The sequence below is a fragment of the Coregonus lavaretus genome, assembly GCF_964263955.1.
Source record: "Coregonus lavaretus genome assembly, chromosome: 29".
Taxonomy (NCBI): Eukaryota; Metazoa; Chordata; class Actinopteri; order Salmoniformes; family Salmonidae; genus Coregonus; species Coregonus lavaretus.
Genome location: NC_140016.1, coordinates 20,921,820 through 20,935,360, shown reverse-complemented (window position 1 = coordinate 20,935,360; position 13,541 = coordinate 20,921,820). Strand labels below are relative to the sequence as shown.

The following is a 13,541-nucleotide window of genomic DNA, read 5'->3' as shown; positions in this document are numbered from 1 at the left end:
AACCAGTTTTATTCCCCTCTCACAGAGTAGCAATGGATTTTTAACATGTCAATTAAAAATATTTCAGCTGAGGCACTCTTCTTACTTAACGGCAGTTCAGGGTATCTTTATAGTTTCACCACTGGGCGGCTTTAACACACACCACAGCCATCTTGTTGCCTCAGATCTCTCCTGCAGATAACAGCCAGAGTCTTAAATGCTGAAATAGAGTCGTTATTTTGATACATGGCCAAATTAAGAGAGCCTCAAATTAAAGTGGTTGCTAATTGAAAGTAGGTAAATCCCTGTGAAGGGATGGAGGGAAGAGCTATGTACTCCTATCTAAGTGGTTACCCTCTATCCTTAATGTTAATCCGGCTAAACTAAGGTTAGTGTGACAGCACTGAAACATAGCCTAGTGGTCCTATTCATTTCAAACAGGTAACTAAGGAGTTTCTAGGGAGAAACTGTGAAGGGTTAGTGTTAGCTATAGCACACTGTGATCACTGTGTATCTGCCTATAGTCCATTCATTCAGTCCTATAGAAGCCATAGAAACTGATCATACTCATGGTCCTTAATGCCACAAAAGAAACTGGGAATAAAATAATGTTGGTTTGCCTTACAACAGGGCTCTCTAACGCTGTTCCTGGAAACCTACACGATGGTCCAGGAACAAGGTTGGAGAGCTCTGCCTTACAAGAACATCCTGACTACATACTAGTTTGGCATGTTTGTGTGATGTAGTTTTTGAAATGGGCCCAACACAGTACCTGGTGGAACTCCCTCTGGTGTTGGACGGCCCCCACATCGCCACCTATGGGCAGCTGCTCCGACAGCTCCTCGTCCTTGGCCGTCAGCCATTCTATGATCTCCTGCAGGGAGAGCTGCAGCTTCCCACTGTTGTCGGAGAACGCTTCTAGCCGCACTCTGCAGGCAGGCAGACAGGCAGACAGGCAGACAAACAGAAAGACAAACAGAGCACAACGACAGTCAGCCAATGGCTGCTCATGATACCCAACACATTTAGCAATTGGGTGACATTCGTAAACTGCCATCCCACAATCCCCAGTATGAAAAGAGCATCACTAGATGTAACAAATGCAACATTAAAAACATGACAAAAGCCTAAATGTATGAGATGGTGAAGGAACATATGAGATATTCAATCAGTATAAGTAAAAAGTATGTGTTGTTGCTGGATGAGTTTCTACTGTCACACCCTGATCTGTTTCACCTGTTGTAACAAGGTGAGTAGGACGGAGCCAGGCGCAGGAGGTGTGAATCCAATGAATAGGGTTTATTTGGCCAATACAGCAGTCCGCAGCAATGCGTAAACCCAAATACAGTGCGGGTGAATATCCCGGCGATAAAAGTAACATAATGCTCAACACAAAGAGTGCAAAGAGCCTTGGCGTGACCCTGGACAACACCCTGTCGTTCTCCGCTAACATCAAGGCGGTGACCCGATCCTGTAGGTTCATGCTCTACAACATTCGGAGAGTACGACCCTGCCTTACACAGGAAGCGGCACAGGTCCTAATCCAGGCACTTGTCATCTCACGTCTGGATCACTGCAACTCGCTGTTGGCTGGGCTCCCTGCCTGTGCCATTAAACCCCTACAACTCATCCAGAATGCCGCAGACCGTCTGGTGTTCAACCTTCTCAAGTTGTCTCACGTCACCCCGCTCCTCCGCACACTCCACTGGCTTCCAGTTGAAGCTCACATCTGCTACAAGACCATGGTGCTTGCCTACGGAGCTGTGAGGGGAACGGCACCTCCGTACCTTCAGGCTCTGATCAGTCCCTACACCCAAACGAGGGCATTGCGTTCATCCACCTCTGGCCTGCTGGCCCCCCTACCTCTGCGGAAGCACAGTTCCCGCTCAGCCCAGTCAACACTGTTTGCTGCTCTGGCACCCCAATGGTGGAACAAGCTCCCTCACGATGCCAGGACAGCGGAGTCACTCACCACCTTCCGGAGACACTTGAAACCCCACCTCTTTAAGGAATACCTGGGATAGGATAAAGTAATCCTCTTACCCCACCCCCCCCAAAAAAAAATAACATATTGTAAAGTGGTTATCCCACTGGCTATAAGGTGAATGCACCAATTTGTAAGTTGCTCTGGATAAGAGCATCTGCTAAATGACGTAAATGTAAAATGTAAAGACGAGCTAGCAACACCTCCACATGGAACAATAACACACAAAGGCATGGGGTAGCAGAGGGAATAATTATACAGAGACTGATGAGGGGATATGTACCAGGTGTGTGTGAAAAACAAGACAAAACAAATGGAATGATGAAAAGAGGAGCGGCAGTGGCTAGATGGCCGGTGACGATGAACGCCGAAGCCTGCCCGAACAAGGAGATGAGGCACGTTCAGAGGGAGTCGTGACACCTGTCTTTGTGATTGTCTCCACCCCCCTCCAGGTGTCGCCCATCTTCCCCATTATCCCCAGTGTATTTATACCTATGTTCTCTGTTTGTCTGTTGCCAGTTCGTTTTGTTTCGTCAAGCCTACCAGCATTTTTCCGCTTGCTCCTGTCTTTCTCAAGTTCCTGTTTTCTAGTTTTCCTGGTTTTGACCATTCTGCCTGCCCTGACCCTGAGCCTGCCTGCCATTCTGTACCTTGTCACACCACCCTGGATTATTGACCTCTGCCTGCTCTGACCCTGAGACTGCCTGCCGTTCTGTACCTTTTGGACTCTGATCTGGATTACTGACCTCTGCCTGACCTTGACCTGTCGTTACCTGCCCCCTGTTTTTGTAATAAGCTTTTGTTACTTTGACACTGTCTGCATCTGGGTCTTCTCCTGAAGCGTGATAATACTAACTAGCCATGACTGACCCAGCAGACTCGGACCAGCTCCGCAATGTCATCTCCTCCCAAGGAGCCACCATTGGAAGGCACGCGGAGTTGCTTCGTGGTCTCATGGAAAGGTTCCAGACCTTGGCTGAACGCCATGACAGAGCATTTAACACATTGCTGGAGCAATTCCGCGGGTTGTCTGTTAGGCAGTCTACCACGACGGTAACCTCCCAGCCCCTCAGTAACCCTGCTGTTAGCAGCGTGGCCTCCCCGGCCACCCCGGTTTCCCGAGAACCCCGCTTACCTCCCCCGGAACGCTTCACTGGAGAGTCGGGAACCTGTCGGGCATTTCTCGGTCAGTGTTTGCGCATCATCGAGCTGCAGCCCTCCTCCTTCCCCTCGGACCGCTCTAAGAGAGCGTATCTCATCACGCTGATGTCCGGGAGGGCTCTCGCCTGGGCTACGGCAGTGTGGGAACAACAGTCGGCCGTATGCTTCAGTCTGGAGGAGTTCATGCAGGAGGTAAAAAAGGTTTTCAATGCTCCATTTTCCTGGAGAGAGGCTGCCCGGAAGTTACTCCATCTTCGGCAAGAACCCAGTAGTGTGGCAGACTATGCAGTGGATTTCCGCACGTTGGCAGCTGAGTGTGTCTGGAACCCGGAAGCTCTGTTCAACACGTTCCTGCACGGAGTATTGGAGGAAGTAAAGGACGAGTTTGCAGCCCGAAAACTACCGACGGATCTTGACTCGCTCATTGCCTTGACCATTCGGATCGATGGGCGACTACGGGAACGTAGGAAGGAGAGGAAGTCAGATTCCACCTCGCCTCCGAGGCATCCCGGAAGTCGCCGACGGCTCTGTTGCCGAGAGAACCCCAGGCTACCCGAGTTCCCCCAAGAGTCTCCGAAGTCTGCCGATCCACCTCTTCCCGAGCCGATGCAACTAGGCAGAGCTAGGCTGTCTCCAGCCAAACGGCAATACAGGCTTCACACGAAGAGTTGCCTGTATTGCGGGTCTACTGGTCATTTTGTGTCCACCTGTCCACTAAAAGACCAGGCTCACCGGTAGGGGCGAGTACTCTGGTGGGCCATACGGATAACTTTTCCTCTCCCCTTACTCCCCCTTTTCATGCCATCTTGCTGTGGCGGAACCAGTCCAAATCTCTCCGGGTACTCATCGACTCTGGGGCCGATGAGAGCTTTATGGACGATACCCTGGCGTCCAAGCTGGGCATCCCCACTCAGCCCCTCTCCATTCCCATGGACTTTAGAGCACTGGATGGGTGCTCTATAGGCCGCTCATTGCCTGAAGTCAGTGCAGCCTGCCCCGGGAGGTCTTCCTGGGGGCTCAGACGTTGCCTCTGACCTCTCCGCCTTTCCCACGGAGTATCAGGACCTCCGGGAGGTGTGCAGTAAGGCCCAGGCCACTTCGGCCGCACCAACCCTACGACTGCAGAATTGACCTTCTACCAGGCACCCCTCCGCCCCGGGGACGTCTGTATTCGCTGTCGGGTCCGGAGACCAAGGCTATGGATACCTACATTGAGGACTCCCTAGCTGCCGGGTTCATCTGTCCTTCTGCCTCCCCCGCCGGCGCAGGGTTCTTCTTTGTGGAGAAGAAGGACAAAACTCTGCGCCCGTGCATTGACTACCGGGGCCTCAACGACATCACAGTGAATAACCGCTACCCGCTACCACTCATCTCCTCGGTCTTCGAGCCGCTCCAGGGGGCCAACATGTTCTCCAAGCTGGACCTACGGAACGCTTACCACCTGGTGCGGATACGGGAGGGGGACGAGTGGAAGACTGCCTTCAACACAGTCAGCGTTCACTACGAGTATCTGGTCATACCATTTGGCCTTAACAATGCTCCAGCTGTGTTCCAGGCCCTGGTTAATGATGTACTCCGCGACATGTTGAACCGGTTCGTCTTTGTCAACCTCGACGACATCCTCGTCTTCTCCCGCTCCGTCCAAGAACACGTGCTCCACGTCCGACAGGTCCTCCAACGCCTCCTGGAGAACCAGCTTTTTGTGAAAGCGGAGAAATGCGAATTCCATCGCTCCACCATCCCCTTCCTGGGCTACATCATCGCAGCAGGAAGTGTACAGATGGATCCCGGGAAGGTGAGAGCGGTGGTGGATTGGCCCCAAACTACGTCCAGAGTGCAACTGCAACGTTCCTGGGATTTGCCAACTTTTATTGCCGCTTTATCCTGGGTTACAGCACCCTGGCTTCCCCCCTGTCTGCACTCACCTCTCCCAAGGTTCCGTTCACATGGTCCCCAGCTGCTGACCGTGCGTTCTGGGATCTCAAACACCGTTTCACCACTGCTCCCGTCTTGGTTAATCCTGACCCGTCCCACCAGTTCGTGGTGGAGGCCGATGCTTCGGATGTCGGAGTGGGGGCGGTCCTGTCCCAGCGTTCGGCCCTGGACCTCAAGTTACATCACTGCGCCTTCTTCTCCCATCGCCTCAACACCACAGAGAGGAATTACGATGTGGGGAATCATGAGCTTCACGCGGTGAAGATGGCGTTGGAGGAGTGGAGGCACTGGCTGGAGGGGGCGGAACATCCATTCATTGTGTGGACAGACCACAAGAACTTGGAATGTCTCCGCACCACCAAGCGTCTCAATTCCAGGCAAGCTAGGTGGGCCCTGCTTTTCACCTGGTTCAACTTCTCCCTCTCATACCGACCGGTATCCAAGAATGTCAAGCAAGATGCGCTGTCACGCCGCTACACCCCCGCGGCTACACACCCGGAATCCGAGACCATCCTTCCCACCTCGTGCTTGGCGACGGCACTCAGTTGGGGAATACGGAAGCAGGTTCCCAGCCGAACCCCGGGGGGGCCCAGATAACCGGATGTTTGTTCCTGATGCTGTCCGCTCCTCGGTCCTGGAGTGGGCCCACTCCTCCAGGCTTGCCCCTGGGTTATCAGCCCCTGCTCTTCCCGGAGCAAGAGGAAGAGGTCGGCATTCCCTCGGCCCAGATATTTGTCCACCGCTGTCGTCATACCTGGAGGCTCTTCTCAAGACCACCTCCAGATGTCAACGATAAGCGGACCGTCACTGGACCCCGGCTCCCCGGTATCATCTCGGGCAGAAGGTATCCTGTCCACCCGAGATCTGCCCCTCCGGGTGGAGTCCCGCAAACTTTCCCCCCGGTTTATCGGCCCTTTCCCCATCTCCAAGATCATTAGCCCCTCTGCTGTTCGTCTTACATTTACATTTTAGTCATTTAGCAGACGCTCTTATCCAGAGCGACTTACAGGAGCAATTAGGGTTAAGTGCCTTGCTCAAGGGCACATCGACAGATTTTCCACCTAGTCGGCTCGGGGATTAGAACCAGCGACCTTTCGGTTACTGGCACAACGCTCTTAACCAGTAAGCTACCTGCCGCCGTCTTCTGTTGCCCGTACCCTCCGTATATATATCCCACTTTTCATGTGTCTAGGATCAAATTCATGTCTCACAGCCCTTTGTCTCCTGTTTCCATGCCAAACCCTCTCCCCCGTCTCATCGACGGCCAACCGGCGTACTCGGTGAGGCATCTCCTGAATGTTCGACCTCGGGGCAGGGGATTCCAGTACCTGGTTGACTGGGAGGGTTATGGCCCAGAGGAGAGGTGCTGGGTCCCCACTATGGACATCCTGGACCCAGGCCTCATCGCTGAGTTTCAACGCCGGCACCCCGGTCAACCAGGTATGCGCCCTGGTAGGGGGGGTTTTCACCTGTCTTTGTGATTGTCTCCACCCCCCTCCTGGTGCCGCCCATCTTCCCCATTATCCCCAGTGTATTTATGCCTGTGTTCTCTGTTTGTCTGTTGCCAGTTCATTTTGTTTCGTCAAGCCTACCAGTTTTTCCCCTTTCTCCTGTCTTTGTCAAGTTCCTGTTTTCTAGTTTTCCTGGTTTTGACCATTCTGCCTGCCCTGACCCTGAGCCTGCCTGCCGTTCTGTACCTTGTCACACCACCCTGGATTCTTGACCTCTGCCTGCCCTGCCCATAAACTTTTGTTACTTCGACACTGTCTGCATCTGGGTCTTCTCCTGAAGCATGATATCTACGACATGAATCATTATGACGCAATTAATATCCTTACCGGTGTTGTGGTGCATACATAACATTTTTCTCAATGTGAAAGTGCCCCATTGTTTCAATTACACACCAGATCTCCAGCTTGCAGCTACCACTGAAAGTATAATTTTTCCTGCAGAATGTTATTCACCACCATTGTCAAAACACGGAGAGTTGGAGAGGGGAGGACAGAGCGAAGGGGGGGGGGGGGGGTGGGCACACACAATTATTTGCAAAAAGTGTGTGGTTAAAATTGGCAAAAAACACACACATTTATTTCCCCAGGGTGAGACAGGGATGCAGCTTAAGCCCCACCCTCTTCAACATATATATCAACGAATTGGTGAGTGCACTAGAAACGTCTGCAGCACCCGGCCTCACCCTACTAGAATCTGAAGTCAAATGTCTACTGTTTGCTGATGATCTGGTGCTTCTGTCCCCAACCAAGGAGGGCCTTCAGCAGCACCTATATCTTCTGCACAGATTCTGTCAGACCTGGGCCCTTACAGTAAATCTCAGTAAGACAAAAATAATGGTGTTCCAAAAAAGGTCCAGTTGCCAGGCTCACAAATACAAATTCCATCTAGACACCGTTGCCCTAGAGCACACAAAAAACGATACATACCACGGCCTAAACATCAGCAACACAGGTAACTTCCACAAAACTGTGAACGATCTGAGAGACAAGGCAAGAAGGGCCTTCTATGACATCAAAAGGAACATACAATTCTACATACCAATTAGGATCTGGCAAAAAATACTTGAATCAGTTATACAACCCATTGCCCTTTATGGTTGTGAGGTCACCAACCAAGAATTCACAAAATGGGGCAAACACCAAATTGAGACTCTGCATGCAGAATTCTGCAAAGATATCCTCTGTGTACAGCGTAAAACACCAAATAATGCATGCAGAGCAGAATTAGGCCGATACCCGCTAATTATCAAAATCCAGAAAAGAGCCATTAAATTATACAACCACCTAAAAGGAAGCGATTCCCAAACCTTCTATAACAAAGCCATCACCTACAGAGAAATGAACCTGGAGAAGAGTCCCCTAAGCAAGCTGGTCCTGGGGCTCTGTTCACAAACACAAACAGACCCCACAGAGCCCCAGGACAACAACACAATTAGACCCAACCAAATCATGAGAAAACAAAAAGAGAATTACTTGACACATTGGAAATAATTAACAAAAAAACAGCGCTATTTGGCCCTAAACAGAGAGTACACAGTGGCAGAATACCTGACCACTGTGACTGACCCAAACTTAAGGAAAGCTTTGATTATGTACAGACTCAGTGAGCATAGCCTTGCTATTGAGAAAGGCCGCCGTAGGCAGACATGGCTCTCAAGAGAAGACAGGCTATGTGCACACTGCCCACAAAATCAGGTGGAAACTGAGCTGCACTTCCTAACCTCCTGCCAAATGTATGACCATATTAGAGACACATATTTCCATCAGATTACACAGATCCACAAAGAATTCGAAAACAAACCCAATTTTGATAAACTCCCTTATCTACTGGGTGAAATACCACAGTGTGCCATCACAGCAGCAAGATGTGTGACATGTTGCCACAAGAAAAGGGCAACCAGTGAAGAACAAACACCATTGTAAATACAACCCATATTTATGTTTATTTATTTTCCCATTTGTACTTTAACTATTTGCACATTGTTACAACACTGTATATATACATAATATGACATTTGAAATATCTTTATTCTTTTGGAACTTCTGAGTGTAATGTTTACTGTTAATTGTTATTGTTTATTTCACGTTTGTTTACTATCTACTTCACTTGCTTTGGCAATGTTAACATACATTTCCCATGTCAATAAAGCCCTTAAATTGAAATTGAGAGAGAGAGAGAGAGATAGAGAGAGAGAGAGAGAGAGAGAGACCGAGAGAGAGAGAGAGAGAGAGAGAGAGAGACAGAGAGAGAGAGAGAGAGAGAGAGAGAGAGAGAGAGAGAGAGAGAGAGAGAGAGAGAGAGAGAGAGAGAGAGAGAGAGAGAGAGAATGTGTGCCACCAGCTACCGCTTTGACTGCCACAAAGCTGGTGATATGTGAGAGGAGGGAGGCACATTGCAGAAATGCTAGTCATGGTGATGTGGTAGTGAGTACTATGGAGCTAGCCATGGTGATGTGGTAGTGAGCACTATGGAGCTAGTCATGGTGATGTGGTAGTGAGCACTATGGAGCTAGTCATGGTGATGTGGTAGTGAGCACTATGGAGCTAGTCATGGTGATGTGGTAGTGAGCACTATGGAGCTAGCCATGGTGATGTGGTAGTGAGCACTATGGAGCTAGTCATGGTGATGTGGTAGTGAGCACTATGGAGCTAGCCATGGTGATGTGGTAGTGAGCACTATGGAGCTAGTCATGGTGATGTGGTAGTGAGCACTATGGAGCTAGCCATGGTGATGTGGTAGTGAGCACTATGGAGCTAGTCATGGTGATGTGGTAGTGAGCACTATGGAGCTAGTCATGGTGATGTGGTAGTGAGCACTATGGAGCTAGTCATGGTGATGTGGTAGTGAGTACTATGGAGCTAGTCATGGTGATGTGGTAATGAGTACTATGGAGCTAGTCATGGTGATGTGGTAATGAGTACTATGGAGCTAGTCATGGTGATGTGGTAGTGAGCACTATGGAGCTAGTCATGGTGATGTGGTAGTGAGCACTATGGAGCTAGTCATGGTGATGTGGTAGTGAGCACTATGGAGCTAGTCATGGTGATGTGGTAGTGAGCACTATGGAGCTAGCCATGGTGATGTGGTAATGAGCACTATGGAGCTAGTCATGGTGATGTGGTAGTGAGCACTATGGAGCTAGCCATGGTGATGTGGTAATGAGCACTATGGAGCTAGCCATGGTGATGTGGTAATGAGCACTATGGAGCTAGTCATGGTGATGTGGTAGTGAGCACTATGGAGCTAGTCATGGTGATGTGGTAGTGAGCACTATGGAGCTAGTCATGGTGATGTGGTAGTGAGCACTATGGAGCTAGCCATGGTGATGTGGTAATGAGCACTATGGAGCTAGCCATGGTGATGTGGTAATGAGCACTATGGAGCTAGTCATGGTGATGTGGTAGTGAGCACTATGGAGCTAGTCATGGTGATGTGGTAGTGAGCACTATGGAGCTAGTCATGGTGATGTGGTAGTGATCACTATGGAGCTAGTCATGGTGATGTGGTAGTGAGCACTATGGAGCTAGCCATGGTGATGTGGTAGTGAGCACTATGGAGCTAGCCATGGTGATGTGGTAATGAGCACTATGGAGCTAGCCATGGTGATGTGGTAATGAGCACTATGGAGCTAGCCATGGTGATGTGGTAGTGAGCACTATGGAGCTAGCCATGGTGATGTGGTAGTGAGCACTATGGAGCTAGCCATGGTGATGTGGTAATGAGCACTATGGAGCTAGTCATGGTGATGTGGTAGTGAGCACTATGGAGCTAGTCATGGTGATGTGGTAGTGAGCACTATGGAGCTAGTCATGGTGATGTGGTAGTGAGCACTATGGAGCTAGTCATGGTGATGTGGTAGTGAGCACTATGGAGCTAGTCATGGTGATGTGGTAATGAGTACTATGGAGCTAGTCATGGTGATGTGGTAGTGAGCACTATGGAGCTAGCCATGGTGATGTGGTAATGAGCACTATGGAGCTAGCCATGGTGATGTGGTAGTGAGCACTATGGAGCTAGCCATGGTGATGTGGTAGTGAGCACTATGGAGCTAGTCATGGTGATGTGGTAGTGAGCACTATGGAGCTAGTCATGGTGATGTGGTAGTGAGCACTATGGAGCTAGCCATGGTGATGTGGTAGCGAGCACTATGGAGCTAGTCATGGTGATGTGGTAGCGAGCACTATGGAGCTAGCCATGGTGATGTGGTAATGAGTACTATGGAGCTAGTCATGGTGATGTGGTAGTGAGCACTATGGAGCTAGTCATGGTGATGTGGTAGTGAGCACTATGGAGCTAGTCATGGTGATGGGAGCAGTAACAGAGAGCTACTGTCACTGTTACTGCCAATATGTCGACCAGGTCAACAGGTGTGCAAAACAGTGCTGTAGCAAAACACACAGATACAAATAAAAGGAGACCTATAGACATCAGTCTGAATCATATAAATGGTACATTGGATTAGTTGTTTCCTGCAGAGACAAAGGTACTTGTCAAAGAACACAGCCTGGCTTGTCATTTCCTGTGACATTTCCTAGACACTGATTAGTTGACAAAGAAGAGAGTTGGAGTGTCTCTTAAAAGCCCTTAAGGAAGGAAGTTATTTTGTGCGTAGATCAATTGGGTGGGATAACGCACGTGCGCGCGTGTGTGTAAAAGAAAAAGAGATACTGTAGAGAGAATCTGTATCTGTTTGTGTAAAGCTCTGTTAACAGTACACACTTAGAAAAATGGGTTCATTGGGGTTCTACAGTATATACAACCTTTTGGTTCTTTGGTCAAAATTGAAGAGCCTTTTTCAGAAAAAGGTTAAATCCTGGACAGATAGAACCCCAAGGTTCTATCATTCAAAAATCAACTGCCATTTTTATCCAGCATAACAAGAACTCAAGACAGTTGGAAATAGGGCCTACCAATAAGCAATTTTTTTATGGTAAGCAAAGTTGCTTTTTTTATTCAAACAAATGAAGCCATAATCATGTGATTAACTATAAGCTAGATAAATACGGCTCTTTTAGAGTTGGAACTTTATAGGCTACCGTTTGGTTGGTAGCTAGCTGAGGAAAAAGCCTCCTCTAATTAGTCACTTTACAAGCTAGCTGACTCATCTTACAAATAAACTGTCATTGTAATTATTGAATATGCCAAATAGAACTATAAACCCAGCCTGACATTGGCAATTAGCTCATTGTTACTATTTCAGTACTTCAGTGTGGAGTCAGAGGCAGATTCCTCTTTCGGCTGCTGCTGATGACAACTGTAAGTTGGTCTTCAGCATGATAATAATGATATGTATGCATATTATTTAGTCTTCCTTTTTGCAGATATTCAATAGACTCATGTTTTGGCTCCTCATGTTCTTCTTAGGAACCAGCCAGGCAATACCCCATACTGTAGCTGTCCCATGAAGAAGGCATAAACCCTCTGAAGGTTGATACCAAAACTGACGTGGGCCATTATTCAAATAAAGAACCTCCCTGACCAACAGTGCATATTTCCAAACTACGTTTGCATTACTGTACCTAAACTGTTAGTGTTTGAGTTTGACTGTTAGGACAATACAATCTCAAAACTATGCTGGTATTGTTTTGTGCATTATTTCATGGCATTATATTATCTTCTTAGCTAGTACTATTGAACTAGTAGTAGCCTAGCCATAATTAATTCATGGTTCTATACAGAGTTCTATATGGAACACATTTGGTTCAGTGAAGAAGAACCTGTAGGGTTCTGTTCAAAGAACCCTACAAAAGGGGTCTACTGTATACTGAACACAAATATAAACGCAACATGTAAAGTGTTCGACCCATGTTTCATGAGCTGAAATAAAAGATCCCATAAATTTTCCAAATGCTTCTTTCTCTCAATTGTGTGCACAAATGTGTTTACATCGCTGTTAGTGAGCATTTCTCCTTTGCCAAGATAATCCATCCACCTGACAGGTGTGGCATATCAAGAAGCTGATTAAACAGCATGATCATTACACAGGTGCACCTTGTGCTGGGAACAATACAAGGCCACTCTAAAATGTGCAGTTTTGTCACACAACACAATGCCACAGATGTCTCAAGTTTTGAGGGCGTGTGCAATTGGCATGCTGACTGCAGGAATGTCCACCAGAGCTGTTGCCAGAGAACTGAATGTTCATTTCTCTTCCATAACCAACATTGTTTTGGAGAATTTGTCAGTACATCCAACCAGCCTCACAACTGCAGACCACATGTAACCACACGAGCCCAGGACCTCCACATTAGGCTTCTTCACCTGCGGGATCATCTGTGACCAGCTACCCGGACAGCTGATGAAACTGAGGGGTATTTCTGTCTGTAAAAAAGCCCTATTTTCGGGAAAAACTCATTCTAATTGGCTGGGCCTGGGTCCCCCATGGCTGTGCCCTTGCCCAGTCATGTGAAATCCATAGATTAGGGCCTAATTAATTTATTTCAATTTACTGATTTCTTTATATGAACTGTAACTCAGTAAAATCATAAAAATTGTTGAATGTTGCGTTTATAGTTTTGTTCAGTATATAACTTTTAGTGGTTCCATATAGGAAGCAAGCGATAGAACCCTTTTGAGTTCTATTAGGAACCTTTTTTTTCTAAGAGTGTACCATATATCCTGTGTGTATTTGAGCGTACTGTCCCGTACCCCCTCTGCCTACCCTCCAGCTCAGTGGTAATTGAATCAGAACGAAGGTTATGGTGTGATGTGTGGCCCCAGTGGAACAGGCTCCAGATCAGATCGATGGGTTCAGAGGGACACATGTGGCCTATACTCCCTGGGAATCCTCAGTCCTCAGGGCAGAACATAACCACTGACCCGCAGCCAGCACAGGGCAGTAGCACACACCTGTGTGTGTCTGTGTGTGTGCATTTGTGCATGTGTGCAATCAGTGGTGAACAGCTTTACAGCGCTCTCAATCCCTGCCCAGAGAGCTGTCTCTATGCTGTCACACTGAGGAACACACACT

At 48.4% G+C, this 13,541-nt stretch overlaps 1 protein-coding gene across 1 annotated transcript in view; it reads right to left on the bottom strand.

Moving 5' to 3' along the window:
- Window positions 1-13,541, bottom strand: part of LOC311104607 (dystrophin-related protein 2-like) — a gene marked incomplete at both ends in the record, with an annotated part of 79,062 nt that overhangs the window by 48,032 nt on the left and 17,489 nt on the right. The window contains 2 exons of the mRNA XM_084146475.1: window positions 605-635; window positions 752-908. Of these exons, the coding sequence (XP_084002601.1) occupies window positions 605-635; window positions 752-908 (188 nt within the window). The remainder of the gene's footprint in view (window positions 1-604; window positions 636-751; window positions 909-13,541) is intronic.